This window comes from Coturnix japonica, chromosome 1 (genome assembly GCF_054131305.1).
Source record: "Coturnix japonica strain WE chromosome 1, WE-NBRP24, whole genome shotgun sequence".
In the NCBI taxonomy this organism is placed as follows: Eukaryota; Metazoa; Chordata; class Aves; order Galliformes; family Phasianidae; genus Coturnix; species Coturnix japonica.
Window position 1 is genome coordinate 157,697,349 of NC_140663.1, and position 14,157 is coordinate 157,711,505.

The following is a 14,157-nucleotide window of genomic DNA, read 5'->3' on the forward strand; positions in this document are numbered from 1 at the left end:
GTCAATGATTATTAAGTTGAATTGTGAAAAATTCCTAAATGACATAATTATACACTAAGTAAAATTCCTGTCGGAAAAAAAAAAAACAAAAAAAAAACCCATAGCATCTAAGTGTAAAGAACATAGCAATTCCAAATTTTATTGTAATATGAAAAATGGGTAGAATTTCTTGGTAGACTTAGGGCTCAACATTGGATATGAAACTCATCTCCATAAATGTTCCTTGAAACCAAACAACACCCACATCAAAATATCTGAATTAAAAAATAAAAAAATTATTACAACAAAAATTTAGTAGAAGATTGAGGTGGGAGAAATAAAGCACAAAAAAGAGACAACAAAACCTCTGGCTGAATATACAATTAAGGACTTATCACTCTTGTGAGGTGCTATTTCAGACTGGTTGAAAACAACCAGAAACATTTCTTAACCTTAACGTTATTGATCACACAGCTATTAGGAACTCTGTACTTGCCACCACAAAAATTCATACTCAGTCACATTCAGTGAGCCTGATGCATTGCAAATCCTCACTGAAAGGCTACTCTACTAACCCATATTTAAATAAAAAGCAAAGCAAATATAAAACATTTGTTTTGAAATCAGGTAATATTTAAACACTAGTTGTGGGCTTTTTAACCTAACAAAAGATCTCAAGTCACTGTTAGCAAGTATTGTAATTCATGGGAAAAACAAGGACAGATAAATAAAATGATTTATTCAGTGTTGAGATGTCACCTCGCTGGCAGCATTAAGATCATAACTTCTTCCTCTGGGACATAAAGTGACTGCTTTCACATCAGAAGGAAGAATTCTGTTTTTCCATATGAAATGTAGTATGAATTCTGGAGGGCAAGGTGGATGAAACAGTTGGTAATCTGTGTTTGGACATGCAATGAATTACTGTGATGCTTTGTTGATGGCACTTATTGAACCCACTGCTGCCCTAAACATATATTCTCAACAAAAAATTAAAACAAACAAACAAAAACCTAGAAGAAAAGTGACTATTATTACACAACAGTTATTCCAAACATTGTACACTTTTCACTAGAAAAAATATTCTGCCTTTTGAAAATATAATTCCATTTATTACGGAATGAAAATTAATCTATGTGCAATATAACATCTAATAATTTCTGAAGAAATATTTTAACCCTTCAAAGGTTTGTTTTGGTTCATTTTGTTTGGGAAAACATTGATCTTTGATGGTGTCTGGTTTCTTTTCTTGGATTATTTTTGTTTAAGGAAGGAAGGAAGAAAAAACTAGAAGAAAAATACTATGTTGACATTTGAGCTGCCATCACATAATCACAGTTGCAAATACATGGGACATAGATGGCATTGTTACCGAATATGTTTAAAGATCCTTACTTTTGTTAAGGCATTTCTACATTTAACTATATGCAGCACAAGAAGAGAACGACCTTCTAAGAAGTAATGATGGTGATTATCTACATAATGGTTGCAATATGCAAATATACAGCAGCCATGTAAAGGAACAAAAATCAGACAGCAACTTCACAGTGCTTAAGGGCTTCATATTTTACAGCACCAGCATTAATGAAAAAGTTAATGTAGCATTGAATAACAGTGAGTTGCTCAGCTGCTGCTGCTGCTGCTGCAGAACATTTAGATCGTAGAAACAACAGATCATTTTTTCACTCTTATTGCTTTCTTGACCCACAAAAAATCAGCCAACCAACCAAACAAAAAAAAACCAAAACACCACAACTCTCACCCACTCCCAAAATCATACACAATATATTCCTCATTTGCTTAAGAAATATGCCCCAGAACATAAGTAGTAAGACCAAAAATTCGAAGAAACAATTAACCTAATTAAACCAAGGTAATTAAGCTACAGTTCTGAAGAATATCATAAAATATACTCCGTGGCTTAACTCATACCGTGGTACAAATGAACAAGAACAATTGCTCGCAGTAAATAAAATAGAGCACACAAAATTACACAGAATTTTTCAGTATTAATTCCTGATCTCAGTACATTATATTTCCAGGAAATTACTTATACTAAATTCCTTATTTTCAGATACTAGAGAGCAAAAAAATCTATTTTCATTTTGAAGTTACTCTACATCAGTGTAAGGCATATCTGAAATTCTGAAAAAGTGATTGGCCTGAATGAATGATTCAGTAAATATGAAGGTGATAATTCTCATCTTACTCACAGTTAGCCCGAAATTTTGCAGAAGAGTGTAAATAATCGTCAATAGTTGTGTATGCATACTAAAATTTTAATGTAATTTTACACCAAAATGTAATCTGTGCCTAAACGATTCGAAAAAAATGTTTGTCCCCATCCCTTAGTCATAGGGTATCAGATCTACTAGGAAAAGTGCACCTGATGGAGGTTTCGGATACATGCTAAGGTGCACTTCTCTACATATTCCAAGATGAAGCACACTCAGGACAGAGTGCCATTTAAAACTTTCCACTGACCAAAGTCAGCGGGAATGTTTCAAAGGTATTCAACATCAAGATACCATAATAGGAGTCACAATTTTGTCTCCACATTGAATATTACTGACAATTGTACTTAGGGAGAAATTTGTGGAAGGGGTGAGTCTTGCCTTTACAGCGGGTAATACTGACTGGTATGGGAAGAAAACAATAAACCTCTGACTATTAGAGCCAAGGGGACAACTCAAAGAGACAGCAGCCAGGAAAACAGTGATTTGCTGAAACTATCAGAAACATCACCAAGATTAATTCAGGACTAGGTGAAGAGCCCTCACATAAACATGCCTTCAAACATGCACAGTAATACATATTAGAGTTCAGATTACTTGCAATGAGAATAGCAAAGACTCAGTACAGAACTTGTGATGAACACCAGTTCTAAACAACTACACTTTCACTACTCAGTGTTTAGGTTCCCTTCATATAGTACTACTTGTGATAGAACATCTTATAAATGTTTTGAAAAACATGAATGACAAAAGGAATCTGAAGCATTTTCTTAGGACAAGAGTGACCACTGTGGACTTCCTACAGCGTGCATCCTTCCTAAAGAATGTATTTTTTTGGTATTACTTTACTCAAGAACTCCTTGTTTACACTCAAAGATGTGGAATTCTCTAAATAAATATTGCATTCAAAGAGCCACTTTGTCACTGTGCCACTGAAATAAAGAAGCTCTTCTAGCATTTTCAGAATAGGACATCACTAAGAATGGGACCCTGTCATGTATTAATAAAAATTTAGTGATGTCAAGCAGGACCTTTTGAACCTCCCTGCACAGCTGTCAATAATGCCCTTTCATAGTTCAGCTACAGGATATCAAATTATTCAGATATATATGGAGTGCCACAGATGAAACCCAACATATGACCTGCAACTTTAGCTTCTGCAACACACACTAGAAAAATTGATGTATCTGGCCTTCATTGGAGAAAGAAACATGCCTGCTGCTTTCCAGGGAAGAGGATAGGTTCATCAGAAAACAAGAGTAACATAAATGGCATCACTAATCCAAAACAAACAAAAATTTGAAAACTGATGCAGAATATATCTGATTTGCTAATGGACCATTTAGAGTAACGGAAATATATAACTTGTATGTAAAAGGTTGATCTCCCTGCTTTTAAGAACAATCGTTAACATTCTCCTAATACTACTAAATTGTACATTTGCACATAGATTTTATTTATTTTTTTTTAATTCTAATTTTTATAATTTTTCTTTATCAGGCTTCAAACCTTTAAAAAGCCTCCTGTGTCAAGAATTAAAAGGCAGTATAGTTTTAATTCAGGCTATAATCAGAGATACCGGTGACATTTCCCACAAGCCTCGAATAAGATTTTTGGCAGTTTTTAATCCATAGAATCATAGAATCCCTCAGGTTGGAAAAGACCTCCATGGTCATCCAGTCCAACCATCCACCCACTGCCAATATTTCCCCACTAAACCATGTCCCTTAGTACTACTATACAAATGTTTCTTCAATACACTTCCAAAACCTTTAGAAATGAAAGAAGATAGTATACTTGGGGAACAATTAAACAATCTGTCAATCTGGATCCTCAGGATCCTAGTAAGTAAACAAATGCAGAGTTTTAAATTAAATCAAGTAACTCAATTCTTCAGTAAGATCACACATTGAAGGGCTAAAACAAAAAATAGATTTTTTTCTTCTTCAACCCTGCTCAGTAGTAGTCTGTACCTTTTTGACAGATTTCAGTCAATGCATTTGCCTAGATTTTTAACTCAACAGTTCAGTACAAAGCTCTACCACTGAAAATACAGTCTGAAGTTCACCTAATAAATTTCCTCTACTATTAAGCTGTCACCAACTTTGAAAATAACACTTATTTTCATTCCATGGAAATATGAGATGGTCGGCTACAGTTCAGTGTACAAGACAGAAAATAAGGCATTCTTAGATAATAAAAATTGGAAGCTTAAATGTCTGAGCATTAAACAATTAAAAATGAAAAAAATATTTATTAATACCAAAAAACCACTCTCATCCACCGTGAGGCAAATATATCACAATTTACTTTCCTCCATGTTTTCACATAACACAAGATACATTGTGCATAAAAATTAAGGCCCTCTTATGGCAAAGCATCCCAAAGGCTTTAGTAGTATTTCTAAACTGGGCTTAAGAGACGTCACATTCAGCTTCAGCTTTATGTACATTTTTATTGCTTCCTACCATTAGTGCAAACATAACTTCTAGTAAATCATTAGTAGAAATTTTTCTTTTAATCTTTCCTATTCTAAGTTAGTAACTAACAACAACAACAAAATCAACAAAAAAACCCCACAAATATTCCTACCCAATAAATATAATTTTCCATCAGGAACAAAGATAAAAAGCAAAGGTAACCTCAAGAATAAGTGTACTTAAGTGCATCACAACAAACAAACAAACAAACAACAATAAAGCCCAACAGCAACAACAACAAAAATAACTGAGGTGGTACAGAAATTTTAAGAAATAACTGTTTTAATTTTGTTACATACATAGAATGGTTTTGTAAACAACGGTTAACGTTCTCAAACTGAACAGCAAAAGTAAATGTGGCTTATGCATTTTGGGGGGATTTTCTAATAATCTAGACAATTGGATAGCTTGCTACATTATTTTGTTTTAGAATGGTTCAGTGCTATTGAACGTTTAAGAACGATTTATGGCATAGGGCAGTATATTCCTGAAGCTGAAACGATCATTAGACTCTGATGTTCATCTATTTTATTGAACTACCCACAGGGAGCTTTATGGGCATACTATCATGTCAAGGTCACAGGATTAAGTGAGCAGTGATGACAGTAAACAAGCCTTTTCTGTATATTCTAAAGGGTCTTACTGAGTTACTTAAAATGCCATAAACATAAATAGTCTCCTATCTCTACAACACATACATGACAGATGACTTCAAAATACAACACACTTGAGCAATGGAGCTTTACAACCTAAACATGAGCCTATATTATTGACAAAAAATATCAATATACTGGGGAGGAAGAAAATGGGGAGAGGCTTGCAATCTGTCATCATCAACAATTTCATGTTTCTAAGTGTAGAAGAAATATATTTCCATATACTTCAAACCTCTATGAGAACAGATATTGCTGCTGAAAAAATAGAACTTTCATGTTAAAAAGAAAAGAACAAAAAACAGTCACACAGATAAAAGCAAATGTTATAATCACACCCATACCAAACGTATTCAAGCTACAGAAAAAACCCCAAACAGGTAATGAAAACAAAACTGTGCAGTAGTTTCAATATTTCTTTGAATGATTTAATTCCTCTGTAGAAGCACAATGTGTGTTATTGTATACATTGTATCAGTGAGGAATGTAGTATAATCAAGCACAGCCATCTCCTTATGCGAAGGCTATGACAGATGCAGGGTTTCACAATCAATCAGAATAAATCTGTGGAAACTTACTCCCTTCACTTTTTAGAACCAAAAAAAAAAACAAAAAACAAAAAACAAAAACAAACAAACAAACAAAAACCCTCATAGTTACAGACCTGCGAACACACAATAAGTTCTGACAATATGCACACCAAACCCAAGCAATGGTCCGGCTATGCTATATCAAAGCAAGGTGGGAGGAGGCTCTGTTGTTGGCTCCCATGTTCCACAAACCATGCTCTTCCTGTGCCACTTGAAAACAGGACTTGTCATGCAGCATCTGAGAACACTTTTTGCTTACTCACTTGCCTATGCCCCCTGTGTATCAGTAGTAACACTGCAAGGTAAGATGCCAAGCTGATTTCAAAGTTATACTGAGAAAGATGAGATAAGGTCACATTGCCACATAAAGTGAGTGTATTTCCAGTTAGCAATAAGGGTAAGGATACATGAAGGCTGTGGATAATGAGAACAAATAGACACTTCTGAGAGTTTCTTTTATTTCCTCAAACATGAAACTACAATCTGGAACAAAACCTGCTATGTAAGATAAAATCAGAAGGCCAAATAATAGAGCTTCAAGCAGCTCTAAACTAGTTTGAATGTGAACAATCTTGTATAACAGAGGAGTAAAAATGCAAAAAAAATAACAAACCACTCTAAAAACAAACAAACAAACAAAAAACAATATCCCAAAGTCTAATTTCGTTTTTAGAGAGACAGGCTGATGACTGGATATCTGGATAACTGGAGCAGATGACAGAAGTGGATATTATATCTTTTAGCTGACTGTGAACTGCAATGAGGAAAAGGGGAAATAGAGGAATTAAGTAGTGCCTTTGTATCCAGAACATAAAACTTAGACTGGCTTTACAGAAGCTTGCCAAAAAAAGTCAAGAAAAACAAGAAAGAAGAACTTTTTGTTTGGCATACAATAGCTTATTTTCTTTGAAGTTTACAAACAAGTCTGTAAGAAACATTGAAAGTCTGGGCTATGTTAAAGGGGGAAAAAAAAATAGTACTGAATGCTGAGAGAGATAATATAGCAAAAAATCTGTACCTGAAAAAATCTGTACCTGTATCTGAAAGAGTATGGACATGAAAAATATTTGAACTTAATTTTCTTAAATAACTAAGGATATGAGAAACTTATAAAAAGAGTATGTTTTGAACACATTTTTATGCTAGAATGGGAGGGAATTTTGTTCATTAAGGGGTTTTAGATATGTTCTGACCTCCTCAAGTTTTTTTCATAATAATTCATTTAATTTGTGGCACACAGAATTAATTATCCTATATGTAAGTTCAACTGTAAAGCTAACAAAGACAAATAACAGGTTTCCTAAGGTGCCTGCAGAATTACACTTTCTTTCCCCTGCTCAAAGTGAAAAGGATAAGAAACATGTGATAGAGATGTTCCACATTATGGTTGCCTCAGAGTCTGACATTGATTTAATCTTGAGTTCCTTTCCAGCTACTAACCTGAATCTCTCCAAGTGTTTGACAAACATATGGTTGGAAATAAATACATTTCAAATAAAAAAGTACAAGACGTTAAAGTTTTGAGAGGAGAGGAATCGAAATCACTCCACCAGTTTTTTTCTTCCAGTTTAACTTTAAATTTCTAACTCCAACAAAAGTATTTAAATCTGTCAAAACACTATAGACTCTTCTCTTAGAAAAAGAAAAAAATAAAGTACAGTTTAGCATTTACATTGTGTAATTTACCTGAAGAGAAACATGGAAAAGAATCCCAGTATGTAATGGCACTACAGCAGCTTACTGCAACTTAAAATTAGGATGTTTATCACCCAGTGTAGGTCACCAAATGAAGAATGAGTCAAATAATCTTTCTTTTCCTTTTCCCCCTTTTCCCCCCTTTTTTTCCCCCCTTTTTTTCCCCCTTTTTTTTCCCCTTTTCCCTTCCCTTCCCTTCCCTTCCCTTCCCTTCCCTTCCCTTCCCTTCCCTTCCCTTCCCTTCCCTTCCCTTCCCTTCCCTTCCCTTCCCTTCCCTTCCCTTCCCTTCCCTTCCCTTCCCTTCCCTTCCCTTCCCTTCCCTTCCCTTCCCTTCCCTTTTCCCTTCCCTTCCCTTTTCCCTTCACTTTTTCCTTCCCCTTCCCTTTCCTTTTCCTTCCTTTCTCTCCTCTTTTACTTTCCTCCCCTTTTCTTCTCTTTTCCTTTCTTTTTTCAAGACTTCTTAGAAACATAAAACTTACTTTTCCAGAATCTTCTAAGCCTTTGTTCCTTTTTATTCATTGCTTTCCATCCTTTCTATGGAGAAGATGGATATGCATTGCTATACTGCACTAGACTGGCATTGGAGAAAACATGAGAATCATGTCAGGGAAGTGTTATCCGCCAAATGAGAAATCCTTCCCTCACCATTTCTACTGAGTTTCTGCCTCTGCCTAAACTCGAGACAGAGAAAGAAGGTGCACAGATGCTAGAAACATTGTCCAACACCAGCACCTGCTTTTGAGTTTGCTGAGACCCACTACAGAGGCTGCTTCCTTTGCAGGAACTAGGAGGAAAAGATGAGGAGAGGCAGCTGGACTTTGAAGTCCTATTGATAGAAGGAAACTTAAAAACTGACAGACTGAAATTTAGATTCATCAGGAAATCCTGAGCTGAAAAAAGCAAGGAAACTGCAGGAGTATTAGATGCACCTATCATGTCTACTTGACCTATTCTTTCTTAAGTGTTCACTTACAGTTTAAGGTAGTTTACCAGGCTGATGAACCACTGGTCTGAACCTGTTCTTATGACTTCCTACTTGAAGATGAACTGCTGTATGTGTAGCATGCACTAGCTCTGTGGTTAGAATTAACGAGGAGCAGAAGATCGCTCAGAGTGTTGAGGTTGGTCTTCCTTTTAGCATATGTACACTTAAAAATTGTCTTGTTGCTGCTACAATAAAATAGACAGTTTACACTACATCATTTGGATTTTTATTCTGATTGCTGAATTCTAAAGATTTGTTGTTTGTTAAGCCAAGAGAAAAAGATCACGAGCAAAACCTTCCTCTTTCTGTTTGCCATAAAGCAAAAGGGGAAAAACAAATTACGGGCAGAAACAGAAGACACTTTAAGTAGAAATAGAAAAAAGAAGAGAGTAAAGAAGTAAGAAAATTGTTCTCTTATTGCAGAAGTAATGATGTGAGAAAATGTCCTCCTTCTTGAATATCAAACATATATACTGCTCTTCCTAGAGACAAATCAAGTCTTCCCCTATGGGTGAACAAGTCTCCCATAAGTATCTTGGCATTCCCAAGAGCTTTCTTCCAGCTGTGGGAGAAAGCCCATAGTGAAAATCACAACAGCTAAAATGAACAGAGTAACCTTGTACAGATACAGAACTGGACAAGTCTCAATCTAATTAATTGCACACACACTCACTGGGCCCTTCTCTGGCTATGCAGTGCTTCTGTCTTGGCAAGTATTGCTTTGCTGCAAATACATCTACATCCAAATTACTGTTCCTAGGACGAATATTTTTCTGTTGTGCTACTGATATGACCTAGTCAACACAAATTTTCTGCCTTCCACCATGGTTGGTAAGCAACTGGTATTGGATGTAATACAGCAGGTGCAAGAAAGATGAGGATCCAAATAGTAAAATCCTAAAAAATAGCAATCACATTAGAAAATAGCCTCTCACATATTTGTTTAAATCCTTCCTGAGAAGGGTGATTAATACCAGGCCTAAGATGTGAGAGCTGCAGATGTGAAATTTATCATGGTAGGGCAGTTAAGTAAAAACAACAAAAGACAGAAAAGCATCTTTTAGTGTTTTATCATGATGAAATTGTCTTAGAACCCAATATTTAGAACATGCAACCAAAATAGCTACTAAAAGAGCTAAAATGCAGATTCCAAAATATCAGTCTGGAAATATCTGTTTTAAATATAAAAATATATTTCACCAGTTCCAGAAACAACTTCATTTTTTCGTATAGAATATGTGGAAAAATGCAGAACTTTAACAGACCCTCAAACAACAGGCATGTCAAATACATTGCTGGATCTAGTAGACTGGATCTGGTCTTATATCTTTTCTACTTTTCTAAAGCTTCCTTTGTAATTTATGTCTAGCAGTTAAAATGAGCCAGAAAGGAATGAATAGCTAAAACAGATTAAGCTGATTTGCAGTGTTGGACTGCATAGGATCTTTGCGCTCTTAACTTCCTAGGGCAGCAACCAGTATGGTGATGGAGTCAGAGAAGGGCTGGCTGCAAGGGAAACTCCTTTTTACTGAATTCCTGTGTTCTCATCCGTCTTACGGTAAACTGGAAACATTTGGTTTAGAAGCAGGGTCTTCCTAGAATCACCATACTAACTGCCAACCCCTACAGGCTCAGAAAGGGGGAGTTCTCTTTGAGCTCTCTCCCCCTTCCCCAGCAGATCTCTGCAGAAAGACACACTGCCTGGAGAGGCAGAACTAGCTGTCTGGCAAGAAACTTTGTATTTCCAGACTGTCTGCCCAGATGAATTTGGTTTTCACCACAGAATGAGTATGACAGCTCTGCCCTCCACCATGAATGATTAATTTGTTATGGATGTCTCGTTTAACCAGAGATGGATTTGAACAGAAAAAGCCGTTGTATACTTGCTATTTGGTAAAACTCCTTTAATGTAGGTGGGGCCTCCTTCATCAAAACACTGAAATCAAGACAACCAAGTCTCATTTGTAAATTTCATTTTTCTCATAATAATAATTCTCCTGTGTATATCAGAACTGATAGGGTGAAAATATCGATACAAAGGTATTTGTTATTTAGATTTTGAACAAAACCTTGAACTCAGAACTTGGTATTGCCATAGATTGCTTTACACAAACTATAATTACATATATAGTTGTGGTGTCTGATAGGATTCAACAAGCTGAAGTAAGAGAACCCTCCAAACACATATATATATATATATGTGTATATATATATATTTAAACAAAGATGTCTATGGGGAGAGAAGCAGATGGGAAGGAAGAGAAGCACCATATGAAGCTGACAGAGAAGGCAGAAAGAAGCATATGTTATGACATGAAGACGATAACCCTGAAAAGAACTAGGGTAACTCCTGGCTTACAGAAGCTTTAAACGGTAATGTATGAAACACCCTGTGTGATTCTTCCTGAGCTGAAGGACATAGGATGTTGAGTATTCAGTGTGAATAAGTGGCCATGCATCAAAGAAATATCAAAGAATTCGAATTTGGGTATGATGTTTCAGTTAAGAAAAGGAAAAACTATATGTTTAGGGTAAGCTAAGCTAACTAAACAGAACATATCTAAATCTGTTAAACCCAAATAGATTTGTTTTGAATACTATTAGTCTTTTCTAATTTTTTTAATTTTTTTTTTTTTTTTTTTTTTTTTTTTTTACAGTCTCTCAGACTGTCTGCAGTCATAATGATTGGTCAATACATATACCAAGACAGCTCACATGCTGTTACCATCCTTGAAATAAATTCAAGTAGGAATGTATTTGCATAAAATTATTTTTTTCTTTGTAAATGAGAAGCTAATTAAGAAGGTAATTGAAATGCATGTCACCTATGATTTTATGTTATTTTAAACACAACTATCTTCTTGTTTATTTGAACATTTTGAAAAAGAGTTTATAGAATAGAATTGGATTCACCAAACCCCTTGATTTTCCTTTCAATAATCACAGTGCTGCCAGGAGTAAGGTTAATTTTTGCTTTCTGTTAATAAAAAACAAACAAACAAACAAAAAAACAACAACAACAACAAAAAAACCCACAAAACTTTGTGGCACTTAAAATCAAACACAGTAAATGGTGGTTGTTTCTAACTGCAGAAAGAGTACCTGCAAACACAAAAGCTGAATTTATATATTCACTGTGTTGAAATGCCAACACAAGGAGAAAAAGTTCTATAGCATAATATTTCACAAAATCAGATCTTGATATTTTATGAACAACTTTGTTAAAGGACTTTAAAGACACTGCTGTTGGAAGAGATTATCAAGTGGAACTGATTATCTATTTCCATGGCTGCCCCTCCTGGACCTGCTCTTGTGTGGCAGATCACACAGTTGCTATGGTAGGACATTAACTGCAAGGACATTTGCATCCTGCAAATGGGGAGTGAGTGCTCAGTGACATGGCAAAGAGCTGACTGAAGCTTGCGAAGTGCTTGCAACCAAATTTGAGCCACAACATCATTCAAAAATGCAAAGGCATTAAAAGGACGGAAAATTAAACTTATCAGATTCTATTCTCCAGATACACTATTTTAAGCCTCAACTATGGATAACACCGGTGTCCATTATCAACTCAGGCCGCTTTAAATTAACCATATCAAAATCTTTTAAATGTCTTTTTTGTAATTACCACAAAACTTCTACATTTTCTACATCTCCTACATCATCCAGGAAACTGTGGTTTCCTTGGAAGATACAAGACAAATATGAAAAAAATCATTTTATTTTTTACACTGTATAACTTCAATAACCAACAAGACACAATGACAAAAAGAATGAACAGCATGTATGATAATTATTAAATGTAATTTGTGATATGTCCTGTTTATTATTCAATATCTTTTCTAATAAGTTGAAGCCTCAGGTTTGTATTCAAACTACATTCAAATGTGGTTGGCTTTTGTTTTCGTTTTACTGAAAGAAAATATTTATTTATGGAAAAGTTTTTGAATCTCAACCAGATTTTTACTGAAGAGCTTTTTCAGAGCTAAGGAGGAGCTTTCTGTTCTGCTCTGCTGGACTCAGAACAGACCAGTGGCATTCAAGTAGGAAATTAAACTGTAAAAAATTGGATACTTGGAAGCAAAACTTTTTCAGTCTCTTTTGTTTGACTGGTTCCACTTTGAAAAAATAATCAATTTTTTAATTAGCTTGAATGAAAAAAACAAGAAAGAGATTTCACAGCCTGTGGCTTTGCAGACAGATACAGGTTCAAGACTTTACTCAGAATGAAGGAAAAGAACAATTTGAGCCCAGCTCTTCCACATGAGGAGGGTCAGCACCTTGGCCACTGGCTATTGTTGTGATGTAGAATCGGAAAAGCAAGGCTTTGTTTTTTGACATGACACATGAAGAAGTTTTATTTCATTCCTATGTTGAATACAATCGAGTTTTAAAAACAGTACTTGACGTAGCTCCGAGTAAAATCTCAAATATCATGTTTCTGCTTACATAGAATCAGAATTATATATTTTGGGTCATACTTCTTTTTTTTTTCTTTTTTTTCTTTATTTTTTTGTTTGTTTTGTTTTGTTTTGTTTTTTGTTTACTTACAGGGGCTTCTGTGAAACTGAGCTGTACTTTGGTTAAGCTCTGCTTCAGACTTGATAAAGTCAAGCACACACATAAGTTTTACGTTAAGCATATGGACTTTGCACATGGTAGGTATCAACTACTGTTTGTTGTAGGAGAGTTAAGATTTACCAGTGGATCTTACCACTTCATCACTTGCACAGAAGAGATATAAACAGAAGAAATTATGACACAGCAACTCATTTTCTGGTTCTGCTTGTTACTCTTACACTGACTATAATGCTAGATGGGTCCTCTGCTTCCTATTTCAATGTCTGTAAGGAAAGATCTCAGTTCTTATCTCATCCAGAGCATTTCACTTAGAGAGGCTATAATACTGGAAGGAGCCTCAAAAACTTCCAATATACCACTAGCAAAGCTGCATTAAACAAAATCGACAAATATTCAATACAATTTACTTGAAATATAATAAATTATTATTTTAGCAATCTGTCGAGGAGATTTATCTGTGAATCTTTATCAATAAAGACTTCTCAAGAAACAGTTGAAGCAATGTCTAATTACAGATAAGAAATTTTAGCAATTCTGATTCCTATCAGATTCATTTTCCAGTTCTATGGTGACAGCTTCTCTTACACTTTGGAAGTAATGTTTAAAACCCACACATTTTATGTTAGCTGCTTACCTGTAAGAAACAGCTCCCCAGGCGCCATGCTTATTTGTTAGTATGTTGAGTATCTTCTGTTTCAGCTGATTGGCTGTAACGTGATCCCGGTGCTTTGCAGCACTGATAAGATGGTCACACATCTTCTCCTCCTCTCTTCTGTCAGCAGCATATTGAGCGCACTGTGACTGGGAATGAAAGTACATCTACTTGATAAAAGATAGGCTACCTGGGAATCACCTGAAAGTGGTAATTTACTGAAAGTCTTTACATTAATAACCAGTGAGCTCATTGAGGTAATTTTGAGATGAACATGATAAAACAGTTAATTTAAATGATTCCACTAC

General features: G+C 35.2%; 1 protein-coding gene across 20 annotated transcripts in view; it reads right to left on the reverse strand.

Annotated features, from left to right (window-relative positions):
* Positions 1 to 14,157, reverse strand: part of NBEA (neurobeachin) — a 460,574-nt gene that overhangs the window by 209,747 nt on the left and 236,670 nt on the right. For 19 of the 20 annotated variants that reach the window (XM_085555249.1, XM_085555204.1, XM_085555247.1 and 16 more), the window contains one exon: positions 13,832 to 13,998. In XM_085555249.1, the coding sequence (XP_085411375.1) occupies positions 13,832 to 13,998 (167 nt within the window). Of the gene's footprint in view, positions 1 to 6,590; positions 6,691 to 13,831; positions 13,999 to 14,157 lie in introns of those variants that run through there. The other variant, XM_085555279.1, reaches the window with a different exon arrangement.